This window comes from Barbus barbus, assembly GCF_936440315.1.
Source record: "Barbus barbus genome assembly, chromosome: 1".
Classification (NCBI taxonomy): domain Eukaryota; kingdom Metazoa; phylum Chordata; class Actinopteri; order Cypriniformes; family Cyprinidae; genus Barbus; species Barbus barbus.
This window is the reverse complement of record NC_136729.1, coordinates 18,074,518-18,089,154: the sequence shown is the minus strand read 5'-3', so window position 1 is coordinate 18,089,154 and position 14,637 is coordinate 18,074,518. Positions and strand designations below refer to the sequence as shown.

General features: G+C 42.5%; 1 protein-coding gene across 2 annotated transcripts in view; it reads right to left on the bottom strand.

The window, feature by feature from the left end:
- LOC306869145 (amyloid-beta A4 precursor protein-binding family A member 2-like) overlaps positions 1 to 14,637 on the bottom strand; it is a gene marked incomplete at its 5' end in the record, with an annotated part of 41,047 nt that overhangs the window by 11,744 nt on the left and 14,666 nt on the right. The window contains 3 exons of one of the 2 annotated variants that reach the window (XM_079415771.1): positions 145 to 330; positions 5,957 to 6,046; positions 7,043 to 7,078. In XM_079415771.1, the coding sequence (XP_079271897.1) occupies positions 145 to 330; positions 5,957 to 6,046; positions 7,043 to 7,078 (312 nt within the window). The remainder of the gene's footprint in view (positions 1 to 144; positions 331 to 5,956; positions 6,047 to 7,042; positions 7,079 to 14,637) is intronic. The other variant, XM_079415772.1, reaches the window with a different exon arrangement.

Below are 14,637 nucleotides of genomic sequence, written 5' to 3'. Positions count from 1 at the left end.
TCCAGGAACTGAGTTTGAGACCACTGTATTAAAGTAAGTCATATTTGCACACAATTTATTCAGTGGGCACAATTTATTTGTGTCCAAACTTTGGACTGGTATGCGTATAGATTATAAAAAGGAAACAAAATGATTCACACTTACATCCTCGGACTCAAATACGTGGCATATCATTTTGTACTGCTTCTTGGCCTCGGGGGCTCCAGGGGTCGTCTCGATGCAGTCCTGTGAGGCAGTGCGTGGCATGCGGCGTCTTGCCATCAGAACCACAATGTTCCCGATGTCAGCTATGTATGAGATGGTACGCAAAGCGTTATCCATCATCGTCTCCTATAAAACAACCAAGAGAGTAACCCCAATTACTTCTTAGCCTTCTGTGGCAACACCTCTCTACACATTACACCAGACTAGAGTTAAGGCTGTGTTTTAATCCCATTGAGCAGCTTAGTTATCATTTCACAGACTTTCTTATCCAAATGGGCTTACATTATATTTTCTTAGGGACAGCCTCCAGACCTGGGGTTAAGAATGCACAATGGGTTTCTGGAACGCTCCTACTCATGAATCTCCTTCAGGAAGATCTGTTTCAAGCTACAAGTTTACAGCCTTGGGTTAATACAGATCTTTAAACAGTAAAGTTAAAGCCATCCTTGCTTAGTAAAGGGAAGATGACCTTGAAATTGCATTCACTAAGATAACTTAGATGCTGTTCTGATTGTACTATTCAATATTCCATGAGTCTGAGTGAGCAGCACAAGAAACAGCATGTACGGCATGCACTCTATTTCATATATATATATATATATATATATATATATATATATATATATACAAAAAAAGAGTAATAAATCAGAGAGCTGAAAGAATTAATGATCCAGAGCACAGGAAATTCATGCAGCATTTCGATTCAATGCACACAAAGGTCATGTGTGGGATTTTCATTTTTCATTTTGCTGCAGCTCTTCTTTAAATTATAGGAGCATAATGTGTGATATGTTTACTTCAAAGACCCCATGAAGCTCAATCTATCAGTTCCAGGATCATTTTTTATAAATAACCCTTTCTTTCAACTTAATGCATATATTTGATATACAACTTCAAGATACGCAGAGCTGAAAAAGCTTCCTCTGCTATTCAATAATAACACCCAGGTTACATAACGAAGTGAAAAGAACAGTGTTTAAGGTAAGGTTATGTTTTAGGCTTTTACTTTGTGTTATTAAAATGCTGCATCCGAGATGCTTTGTCATTGTCATGACACAAAGAATCCGTTTTGTTTTCAGTTGGCAGTGCACCAGAATCCACACATAGTCATTAGTTATATTTACATGCGGCCAAGTAATCCATTACCAGCCTAGTAATCAATGTAAAGGTGATATGGTTAAACAGAAGCAAGAAAGAAAAGATTAATCATAATTTAATATGCAAAAATATGCAATAAAAAATACTGCAATTCATTACGCAAATCTTACAATGATGGCATCACTATGTGTTATATTTTGAATGCTGAATATTCTATCATTGTAAGTTATTATGAAACTTTAATAGTACATTTGAATAAGTAAAGTTTTAATGGATTCTGTGTGCCAAGCAGATTGGGCTGAATTAAATCTAGAAGTTTCAGTCTTACAGGGTACTTTGAATGTCTGAGGAATATCAATACAACCTTGAAGGCACTGTAATGAATCTGTAACAGCCAATACAGACTCACAGTGAGATGTGACAGGCAGGGTGAGGACTGACACTGCATTGCAGCACATAACGAAATGTCCGTGCCAGGTTGCCCACTCACTGCTGTTCACTCAGAACTCACACACATAATTGCAGAAACACACACAGTGAGGATACTGAGTACCAGCGTAATAAATGTACCATTAAAACAGCATGTAGCTCTTCCTACCCTACGCTTACAGTAACATTGTTGACTGTACAGCATGTGCAAAATGTGCAGCTGGAGATTAAGCACAAAGCCTATAACCATCAAGCTCTCCATCACTAGCAACTGTCTACATGCCTGATCATATGCATATCTCTTCTCTCTACACACACATTACGTGTTTTATGTCAGTTATGTAACAAAAGGTTATGTAATATATCATATCTGAGCTTTCTCTGTGCATAAATATTTCACCAATCCAAATGTTATCTTCTTTTCTCCAAACATGATTTATAATTTATAATGTATACTCCACGTCTAATTCTCTAAGAGAATTCAGATTTTATATATATATGAAGAATTAAGATCTCACCTCGTGGAGTTTTAATTATCATGAGAACGGTGAGGAATCAGCCCAGAACTACACAGGAGGATCTTGTCAATGATCTCAAGGTAGCTGGGACCATAGTCACCAAGAAAACAATTGGTAACACACTACACCGTGAAGGACGGAAATCCTGCAGCATATGCTAGGTCCCCCTGCTCAAGAAAGCATATGTACAGGCCCATCTGAAGTCTGCCAATGATTCAGAGGAGAACTGGGTGAAAGTGTTGTGGTCAGATGAGGGTACAATCGAGCTCTTTGGCATCAACTGCCTAACCCCAAGAACACCATCCCCACCGTCAAACATGGAGGTGGAAACCTTATGCTTTGGGGGTGTTTTTCTAATAAAGGGACATGACAACTGCACCGCATCAAAGAGATGATGGACAGGGCCATGTACCGTCAGGGCCAGGGCACTGAAGCCAACCAGGGCATTGAAAATGGGTCGTGGATGGGTATTCCAGCATGACAATGACCCAAAACATACGGCCAAGGCAACAAAGGAGTGGCTCAAGAAGAAGCACATTAAGGTCCTGGAGTGTCTCCAGACACTCACAAATCTGTGGAGGGAGCTGAAGGTTTGAGTTGCCAAACGTCAGCCTCGAAACCTTAATGACTTGGAGAGGATCTGCAAAGAGGAGTGGGACAAAATCCCTTCTGAGATGTGTGCAAACCTGGTGGCCAACTACAAGAAACGTCTGTCCTCTGTGATTGCCAACAAGGGTTTTGCCACCAAGTACTAAATCATGTTTTGCGAAAGGGTCAATTACTTATTTGACTCATTAAAATGCAAATCAACTTTTTTGAAATGCGTTTTTCTGGATTCTGGATTCTGTTCAAATAAACATACCATTAAAATTATAGACTGATAATTTTTTTGTCAGGGGGTAAACTTACAAAATCAGCAGGTGATAATTTTTTTTTCCCCACTGTATATACAGTGCCCTCCAAAAGTATTGGAACAGTAAAGACAAAATTGCTCTGTTGGCTGTGGAGTCAAGACATTTACAAATATGATTAAAAGATGAATATGAGACAAAACTACAGAATGTCACATTTTATAATTGGGTGATTCAACACATAGATGTTTTACCAGATAAGAAGTTCAGCACTTTTAGAGTTTCATCCCTCTATCTGATGTGAGCAGAAGTATTGGAACAGTTGCCTCACAGGTCTTTCTAAGTGATCAGCTGTGTCCTGTTGCATTAATTCTTCAGATATTAAATGCAGGGAATGTGTCGTATCAGTTATATCCATTACTTCTGTATTCTGAATCTTGCATTCGATGATGACACACACAAACCAGGATGAAGATGAGGGAGCTGACTTTGAGAGAAAAGCAAGCAATTTGGATGCTAAAAGAAAAGAGGAAGTCAGTTAGAGCTCTAGCAAAAACAAAGCGCATGGAGAAATCAAGAGTTTGGAAACCACCAGCAACCAACAATGACCTGATCGGCTAAGAAAACAACAGTAGTTGATGACAGACAAATCATAAAAGCTGTGAAAATGAATCCTAAAAGACATGTCTGTAAAATCTCCAACAACTTCCAGAAAGCTGGGGTGATGCTCTGACAATCTACTGTCCTCAGGAGACTTTGACACAGAATTACAGATGCTACACAGCAAGATGCAAACCTCTGACCAGCACCAAAAATAGAAAGGCAAGATTAGAGTTTGCAAAAAAGCACAAAGGTGAGCCAGAAGAGTTTTGGAACTTTGTTTATGGACCGATGAGACAAAGATGAAGCTTTATCTAAGTGATGGGAAAGCAAAAATGTGGAGAAAAAAAGGGAACTGCAATGATCCCAAGCATACAGCCTCATCTGTAAAGCATGGTGGAGGTGGTGTCATGGCATGGGCATGCATGGCTTCCTCTGGAACAGGCCCTCTCAACTTTACTGATGACTTAATGTATGATGACAGTAGCAGAATGAATTTGGAAGGGTACAAAACCATCTTGCCTACCAATATTCAAGAAAATGCCATCAGATTCATTGGGAAGTGCTTCATATTGCATCAGGGCAATGACCCAAAACACCCTGCCAGTTCAGTCAAGGAATTTATAAGGGCAAAGAAATGGAAAGTCTTAGATTGCCCAAGTCAATATCCAGATTTAAATTTGATTGAACATGAATTTCACCAGCTGAAGAGGAGAGTAAAGGCAGAAACTCCCCGAAACAAGCAACACTGGAATTGGCTGCATTAAAGGCTGGGAAAAGCATTTCAAAGAATGAGACCAAGAGTCTGGTGATGTCTATGGGTCACAGACTCACTGCTGTGATTGTGCGCAAGGGATCTGCAACTAAATAATAGCTTTTAATCTTTTATATCTGCCTTATGTTCAACTGTCCCAATACTTATGCTCACATCAATGAGTGGGATGAACTCTAAAAGTGCTGTTCTTTTTATTTGGTAAAACATGTATGTGTTGAAACGGCTAATAATAAAATGTGACATTCTGTAGTTTTGTCTCATATTCATCTTTTAATCATATCTGCAAATGTCTTGACTCCACAGCCAACTGAGCAATTTTGTCCTCACTGTTCCAATACTTATGGAGGGCACTGTATACACACACACACACACACACACACACACACATAAATGTATATATATATATATATATATATATATATATATATATATATATATATATATATATATGAAGAGTTCATTTCATATATATATGAAGAGCTGACTAAAAGTGATCGAGGATGGATAATTTCAACGAACTTGATGAACCCGTGTTGTCTTCTTCAGGGCGAAAAAGGATTTTCATGAATCCTTGCGAAAGCAGCGCGTTACAATGGTGAGGGAAAAGCTCTGTGTATTGTGTGTAATCACATCGATAATCTATGATCATAACAACAACGTTTGTCAGGCATCGACATTGTCATATGAGGAGATTACAAAGATTAAACGAGTGTTTTTTTTTTAACTCTAAAACATGAAATGTGAACTTACAACTATTTGAAAATCTGGAATCTGAGGGTGCAAAAAATCGCTTTTGAAGTTGTCCAAATGAAGTTCTTAGCAATACATATTACTAATCAAAAATTAAGTTTTGATATATTTACAGTGGGAAATTTACAAAATATCTTCATGGAACATGATCTTTACTTAAAGGTGCAATAGGTGATTGTCTTCAGAAACATTTTTTATTATTCTGCGTGAAAGTCCTGATAGCAATCATCAAGTGTATTTTAATAAAAAAGAAAAAGAAAACAAGTAGATACTACTTGTTTTCTTTTTCTTTTTTATTAAATAAAAGTCCTTGCTACATGTACTGCGATAGACTAACCGAGACTTGTCATAGCACTTACATATTATTGCTCTTTTGTTGGTTAAGATTGCTTCTATTGTCCTCATTTGTAAAACGTCTGCTAAATGACTAAATGTGTATATATATATATATATATATAAAGAAAGAAAACAAGCAGCAGGGATATTAAACCAGTATATGCTACATTTTGCTTTGGGGCTTATTTGTTCATATTTTATCTGCTTATGCGTATTTGGTCAACTTCTTAAGAAAATCATTCAAATGTAACCATTAGTTCAGGTGACAGGTAATGGCTTACACTAATGTGCTTCCATTTACTCTTACTTTTTTTCTTTTCTTTTCTTTGTCTTTTGGTTGATCTTTTCAGATTTTATTTTGAAACCTGTATCACTAGGCAGCCGCATGAACTCACCTGGGTGTCTGCATTGAGCACTTTGATCCTTTGAGTTGAGATGAAAAGATCCACCTCCGTCAAAGTCTGAACATCTCCCTCTGGACTCTGCTGACAAAAAAAGAAAAAAACAAGAACAAAAATATGAAAAACTACCCCCGACCTCCAAGAGGTCACAATGCCATAACTCACAATGGCTCATGAGAAGACCTGAAGAAAAGGCACAACCTCTCAAACCCCTAATGAAAGCATTTTAAATGCTTATTCATAAATCATGCACTAGCAGAAGCTTGTCCACATGGGAGGGCTATGCTTAACCTCTGTAAATTGCATCATTAATAGCCCAAATGGAAAACAATATGGTATGCTCAGGTGCAAAGAACATATGGATTGGAAATATGGATTGGAAATTATCGACAGCCTGTCCAATTAATAATTGATTACTGCTGGGCAATGGTGACTAAGTGCGTTGCACAATCAAAACGGTACAAAACATTTTTCAAAAAACTTGAAAGCCTATAACTGAGAAGCACAGTGAGGTAATCAGGCCAAGAGACAAATAATCACTGGGTATACAGCCCCCTGTGATAAGCAGAAGCCATGCAGAGGTTTGAAGTAATGAGATGATTGACACTAGAGAGCGAGTGAAAGAGAAAAAAGAGCGAAACCCATTCGGTGCAGTGAGGTGGAGCGCAGGGTGATGCAAAGACAGACAAGTAAGTAAAATGACACAATGGCAACACTTAACCAGCTGTCAGGCTGTCTCAGAGTGCCAATCATTTACCTGTCAGTACATTTCTGCTCATATTCATGCTTTTGTTTTGTGTTACTGCAATAAGAAATGGTAGTACACACGAATGACTTTGAAATTTTGACTTCATATCTTCAAAGGTGTATGTGACTCAGTTGCAGCCCAGAAGTGGCTGGTTTGCCAATAGTTAGAATTTAAGAGGCCCTCACAGATCCCAGACAGCCGGATCTAAAGCTTCACTTCACACGGTATGAACCAAAACTTAGGAAAGTTACACAGATGATGAGCACAGACATGGAGTAGATGGTTAAAAAAGGCATGTTCTTCTTCTATCTCTCTTTTTTTTTTTTACACACCGCCTTTTTCTTGATTTCGGCTGCCTTCTGTACCCTCTGGAAGACGTTCAGGACAGTACAGGGGTCGTCACACACAGGAGCAGCAAAAAGGCATGAAAGTAAAAAAAATACATTAAAAACAGGCAAAAACATATAAACAACCAAACACAAAGCCTGCATGCCATGTATGGCATGTGTGTTCTTTGTACACAAACACAAACAAACCCAGAATGCAGCAACATCTCCCCCTGCACACACATACAAACGGATAGCAAATCATAGGACATGCAGATATGGGTTTAATAACTATTACTGTACATTGAAAGCCGTAAAAAGAAAATTACTTATTTTATGCATTGACATTTCCCAAAAGGATAAGAAAAATGTCTATTTGTGTCCAATCAGATATCTTAGTCCTTTTTCAACATAAGCAGTCAATACTTTCAACAAATGTCATATTGTTATAGTTGTGTGATTCATCCCTGACACTAGATTCATTGTCAGAATCTCACAACAAATGCAGCCTAACATCTCAGTTTATCAACCTGCCATATTATGACTGCAGGGAGAACAACAGCTGTCATAGTGGACTGACTGAATACCGTACAATGTTTTCTACTGTACAACATTGTTAATCTCGTCAACAAAATCGGTAACATTTTATTTTAGGGTCTCTTAATTAGTTGTTTATTAGCATGCATATTACTAGAATATTAGCCATTTATTAGTAGTAATTAAGCACATATTAACAGTGTTGGGGGTAACGTATTACAAGTAACGCGAGTTATGTAATAATATTAGTTTTTTCAAGTAACTAGTAAAGTAACGCATTACTTTTTAATTTACAAGAAAAAGTAACGGCAGTTACTTTTTTCCCATTTATTGACTGACAGTGGGCTGTGTTTACATGCTGTTACTGTAGTTCTAGACTAAATTTGAATGTGCATTAATTCATCCCACTCACAAAAAACTGATTTAGTATTCATCAAAATGAATTAAAACAGTGAAATACAAACTCAGAATATGACGCAAACCTGCAATAATTAAATAATGTTAAATAACACAAATGTATCTAATCCCATTTTATTAACCAATGTCTTTGCTGCTGACCTTTGATGATCTAGTTCAACCATACTAATAAACAAAAATGACTTTAGATAAACTAACAATTGTGCTCCATTGTTTTTTAATTGCTGAAGAGTGTTGAACCCTCTTCTCCTGCGTTCTACTTTACAGACATGAATTTACTTTTCCTTCGGCCTGAGGTTTATTCATTACACTTTTTGGTGTGAAAGGGCTTTTACATTTGCTATAATAAGAACTTATTGTATTAAAAACAATCAAGCCCTGCTCATATTTAAAAAGTAACGCAAAAGTAACGTAATGCATTACTTTCCATAAAAAATAGCTAAGTAACGTAATTAGTTACTTTTTTAAGGAGTAACGCAATATTGTAATGCATTACTTTTAAAAGCATCTTTCCCCAACACTGAATATTAATGCCTTATTCTACATGACTTTATTCTACATCTCTAATCCTACCCAATACCTAAACTTAACAACTACCTTACTAACTATTAATAAGCAGCAAATAAGGAATTTATAGAGGGAAAAGTCGTAGTTAATAGTGTATAAGGTTTCCCTATTCTAAAGTGTTACCACAAAAGCATACTGTCAGGGTTGAGGGGAGAAGGGATGAGGCGAGGACTCAGTACTGCAGAGAATGGGCTTTTATTAATAATAAAAATAAACAAAACCAACCAAAACTACCCCGTAGGGGAAAAACAGGACAGCTGGCAGGCTTGGCAAGGCAGGACAAGGCAGCTTGGTAGGCAGCAAGGGTGGGCCCAGCAGGACAGGAAGCCAGGGTGGAGCAAGGAGCTTGGGCGGCGCCGGCAGGGCCAGGAGCTTGAGCTTGGGCGGAGTCTGCAGGGCAAGGAGCTTGGGCGGTGCTGGCAGGGCAAGGAGCTTGAGCGCAGATGGCAGAGCCAGGAGCTTGGGTGGCGCCGGCATCAGGGCAAGGAGCTTGGGCGGCGCCGGCATCAGGGCAAGGAGCTCGGGCGGCGCCGGCATCAGGGCAAGGAGCTCGGGCGGCGCCGGCATCAGGGCAAGGAGCTCGGGCGGCGCCGGCATCAGGGCAAGGAGCTCGGGCGGCGCCGACATCAAGGGCAAGCAGCTTGGGCGACGCCGGCATCAGGGCAGGCAGCTTGGGCGGAGCCGGCATCAGGGCAAGCAGCTTGGGCGGAGCCGGCATCAGGGCAAGCAGCTTGGGTGGAGCCGGCATCAGGGCAAGCAGCTTGGGTGGAGCCGGCAGGTCAAGCAGCTTGGGTGGAGCCGGCAGGTCAAGCAGCTTGGGTGGAGCCGGCAGGGCAAGCAGCCTGGGTGGAGCTGGCATCAAGGCAAGCAGCTTGGGTGGAGCCGGCATCAGGGCAAGCAGCTTGGGTGGAGCCGGCAGGGCAAGCAGCTTGGGTGGCTCAGAGACGGCCTCCTGGCCAGCAGAGGGCTCTGGAACGGCCTCCAGGCCTTGAAGGGTGGAAGAAGCCTTCCTCCTGTTCCTCCTCCTCCGTCTCCGAGAGTGGGGCACTGCAGCATCGTCAGCCACCACTGGGGGCGCTGCAGCTCCGTCGGTTGATGCTGGGGGCTCCGCAGCTTCATCAGCCGCCACTGGGGGTGCTGCAGCTCCGTCGGTCGACGCTGGGGGCACTGTAGCTTCATCGGCCACCACTGGGGGAGCTGCAGCTTCGTCGGCCACCACCTGAGGCACACCAGCCTCCCTAGCCGGGGAACACGCCAGGAACTCCCCATACGTCAGGTGGTCCAGCCCCCTCATCCTCCACCAGTTGAGGGGCTCGTCAAGGGCACTATTGAAAAGATCCTTGAGGGCCGGATCATTGAACCCCAACCCCTCTGCAGCACCACTGAACTCCAGGGCAAACCTCCTGACATCGGTGGCCTTCTGACGGAGGGAGCTCAGGGCCTTGAACTGGAGGATGCGTTGGTAGAGGGGGCTAAGAGAGTGGAGGGTGGTGGACGGCGCGAGCCCTTCCTCCGCTGAGTCCTCATACTTGTCCAGTTCGTACTGTCAGGGTTGTGGGGAGCAGGGATGAGGCGAGGACTCAGTACTGCAGAGAATGGGCTTTTATTAATAATAAAAATAAACAAAACCAACCAAAACTACCCTGTAGGGGAAAAACAGGACAGCTGACAGGCTTGGCAAGGCAGAACAGGGCACGACAAGGCAAGGCAGGATCAGCACACGACAGGGGAACATACGACGACGAACTGGCCCAGGACTGAAAACACAAGGAGATTATAAAAGGGAGCAAATGAGGAGGGTAATGAGGTAACAGGTGGGGCAAATTAACCAATAATCAGGAAACAAGGTGGGTGGGGTCAAGACAATTGACGAGAGCACATGGCACATAGAACTAAACAAGACCAGCCATGTGCTGAAACAAAACAAAAACACAAGCACATGGCCAGCAAAACAAATCACTAGCCATGTGCAAAACAGGACACGAACACGCAGCTAATGAGAAGACTCATAAGCCGCGTGTTCACAAAAAACAAACATGAAAGCACACAGCCAGTGAAAAAACACCAGCTGCGTGCAACACGGAGCAAAACAAAATGAGAAAGCACGCGGCCGAAGCCGAACCGCGTGCCGAACAAAACACACACACGCAAACACACACAGAGGACAGAGGAGCGCACGGCCCGAGCGAACTCGATATCGCATGCTCCCCAGCAAGAACAACCCTGGAGCGTGAGTGTCGTGAGTGTCCGAACCCCGACACGAAACCAGAACAGAGTCTGAACAAGACAGGAGTGCCGGGATCCGAACACCACACCCCAACATGAAACAGAGCATGCAGACAAGAGAGCGCAAAGCTCGAGCACACTCGAAGCCGTGCGCTCACCAGAAAACAAGACAAGAAGGGAGTGTCAGGGCTCCGTCACAAAACCATTAATAAACTAGACCGAAGTGACAGAACCCTGACACATACAGGAAAATGTTAGAAATAAAAGGGTATTCTGACTTCCTCAACAACAACATATCATGAAAATGGCAAGATATTAACAATGCAATAACAATGTTTTTTGAGGAAGAAAAATATATAATGAATATGATTGTTTTAAATAATATTATTTAATTTTGCAGTAAAATTATATTTTCATAGACTTCTAGTACAGTATTTATAAATATTTTGAATTACCTTGATCTATTTTTATCATTTTAATTTTAGTGTTATGGGCTATCTGCTTCTATCATTTTCATTCGTTTTTAAATATTCTATTAAGGTTTTATCTAATATTTATAAAAGACTGCATAAACAATATGAACATACAATATAAACAGAGATAAAGAAGTGAGAAGGTTAGAAAGAGGAAAAATATCTCTATCAATAGACACTCATAAGTCAAGTCAAGTCAAGTCTGCTTTATTGTCAATTCTTCCACATGTACGGCACATACATACAGAGAATTGAAATTGCTTTACTCTCAGACCCTTGGTGCATACAGTTACCATTTAAGACACTGACAGTAGACGTTCAAATACAGATAAATACAGTTTAAACATATGTACATACAACTATACAGATATACAATGAGGACATTGTAGAAAAATAAAAAGAGATAGATAAAGTGGCATAAGGCACATGGCAGATAGAGTGCAAACCAGTTAAATAAAACAAAACTGTGCAGATATATGTGTATATGCATAGAGTGTATATATATATATATATATAGTGCAAGAGGAGCTTATCAGTCTGAGGACATTGTAGAAAAATAAAAATAGATAAATAAAGTGGCATAAGGCACATGGCAGAATAGATAGAGTGCAAACCAGTTAAATAAAACAAAACTGTGCAGATATATGTGTAGTGCAAGAAGAGCTTATCAGTCTGTTAAAGTGACAAAAGAATAGTCTTTTCAAAGTTCAAAGTTAGTATCAAAGTTCAGTGTTGCATGGGGTAAAAGAGGGGAGGGGGGACAGGGACGGGAGAGAGTTCAGCTTCCTGACAGCCTGATGTATGAAGCTGTCCTTCAGTCAGAAGCTGTGTGTCGGGTGGGTGGGATCACCTGCAATGCGGAGGGCTTTGCGGGTGAGACGGGTGCTGTAGATGTCCTGGAGGGAGGGGAGAGAGACACCAACGATCTTCTCAGCTGCTCTCACATGCGTTGAAGTGACTTGCGGCAGGATGCATTGCAAGCGCCATACCACAGAGTGATGCAGCTAGTTAGGATGCTCTCGATGGTGCTTCTGTAGAAGGTGCACATGATGGGGGCCGGGGCTCTGGCTCTTCTCAGTTTGCGGAGGAAGTAGAGATGCTGCTGTGCTTTCTTGGTCAGTGCTACAGTGTTGTTAGTCCAGGAGAGGTCCTCTGTGATGTGCACACCCAGGAACTTGGTGCTGCTCACTCTCTCCACAGTCGCACCGTTGATGGTCAGAGGGGCATGCTGAGTGTGTACTCTCCTGAAGTCAACAACAATCTCCTTCGTCTTCTCCACATTCAGAGAGAGATTGTTGTCACTGAACCACCCAGCCAGGTGGCTCACCTCGCTCCTGTAGTTTGTCTCATCTCTGTTGCTAATGAGACCCACCACAGTCGTGTCAGCCGCAAACTTAATGAAAAGGTTGAAGTTGTGTGACGGTGTGCAGTCGTGGGTCAGCAGAGTGAAGAGGAGGGGGCTCAGCACACATCCTTGGGGGGCCCCAGTGTTCAGTGTGATGGTGCTGGATGTGTTAATGCCGACCCGTACTGCCTGAGGTCTCCCGGTCAGGAAGTCCAACAGCCAGTTGCACAGAGAGGTGTTGAGCCCCAGCTGGACCAGTTTGTGAGTGAGCTGTTGAGGGATGATTGTGTTGAATGCTGAACTGAAGTCTATGAACAGCATCCTGACATATGTGTCTTTTTTGTCCAGATGTGTGAGGGCTGGGTGGAGGGCAGTGGCGATGGCATCTTTGGTCGAGCGGTTGGACCTATATGCAAACTGGAAAGGGTCCAGGGAGGGGGGGAAGACAGACTTGATGTGGTGCATGACTAGCCGTTCAAAGCACTTCATGAGAATTGGAGTAAGTGCGACTGGACGGTAGTCATTGAAGCAGGATGGAGATGACTTCTTTGGGACTGGAATGATGGTGGTAGCTTTGAAGCATGTGGGGACAACGGCCTGATTTAGCGAGATGTTGAAGATGTCTGTGAAGACATCAGTGAGTTCCACTGCACAGTCTCTCAGTACACGCCCAGGAATGTTGTCAGGACCCGGAGCTTTGCGTGCATTGATCCTGCTGAGGGATCTCATTACAATGTCCGGGGACAGCGTCATCACCTGGTCGCCGGGAGGAGGTGGAGTCTTCTGTGCAGTGGTGCTGTTTTGTGCCTCAAAGCGAGCAAAGAAGGCATTCAGCTCATTCAGCAGGGGGATGGTGCTGTCACAGGTCTGTGGTGGGGGCTTGTAGTCCATAATGGTCTGTATCCCCTGCCACAGGCTCCGAGTGTCTCTGCTGTCGCTGAAACGATGGGCTATCCTCCTGGAGTACTGTCTCTTGGCCTCTCTGATGCCGCGGTAAAAGGTTGGCCCTAGCTGTCTTCAGGCCCTCCTCATCTCCAGCTCTAAAGGCAGCATTCCGAGCCTTCAGAAGTCTGTAGACCTCCCCTGTCATCCACGGCTTCCCTGACAGTGATGGGCTTTGTGACCGTTACATCATCAATGCACTTGGTGATGTAGGCAGTGACAGTCTCTGAGTAAGATTCCACTCATTATGAGTCTGATAGTGTGTGAGCATTCTGATCCCATTCAGCTCCCTCTGTCTCTCTCTCTCTCTCTCTCTCTCTCTCTCTCTCTCTACCTTCTTCCACCTGACTGGGGCATGATCCTTTGAACTGCTCTCATCTCTTTCTGGCTGAGCATCATGAGCACAACTACACCTGTACTGTAATTTCTGCTGCCAACATGCCTCATCCTCAACTGGCAGAGGAGAGAGGGAAAAGAGGAGATAAATCAACAGCACGAGAGAGAAAGAGCTTGAAAGTCAAGGGGAAATGAGACAGTGAAAGTGTGGGCGATTAATGTTGCATAAATACTGCATCAATCTGGAGGCTACAGGGATACACCAATAAAACATTAGGCTTTTTCCTATGTTTCTTGCCTAAAACAAAAGAAATGGCTACATCTTGCTTTCTTGGCCAGCATGCAAAAGAATGTGCTGCAATTTTGTTGGCTTAGGTACTGCACTTGTTATTCAGAGGAGGCGTAAGATGCTGGTGCCAGACTGAGGTATGGCCAGTGTTTCTCAACCCTTTTGTCTTCTGTACCTCCATCAGTATGGACAAAGCACCCCTTCATTGACACAAAAATCAGAAATGTGCTCTTTTTAACTCATACAAACAAGCATGAAATATCACACGAGTGAACTCAAACGTTAGTGAGAACTTCCACAGTGGCAAAACACTGTGGGCTTTTAAGAACTGCATTGTGTTCAGTGTTTGCATATCCTGCGTGTTATGATCTTGATTCAGTAGCATATTTGGAAACCAGTGGTATCATTGTGTTTCTTTGGCTCAAATCATGCAAACAACAACAGTAACAGGCTGGTCCACTTAAAGGAA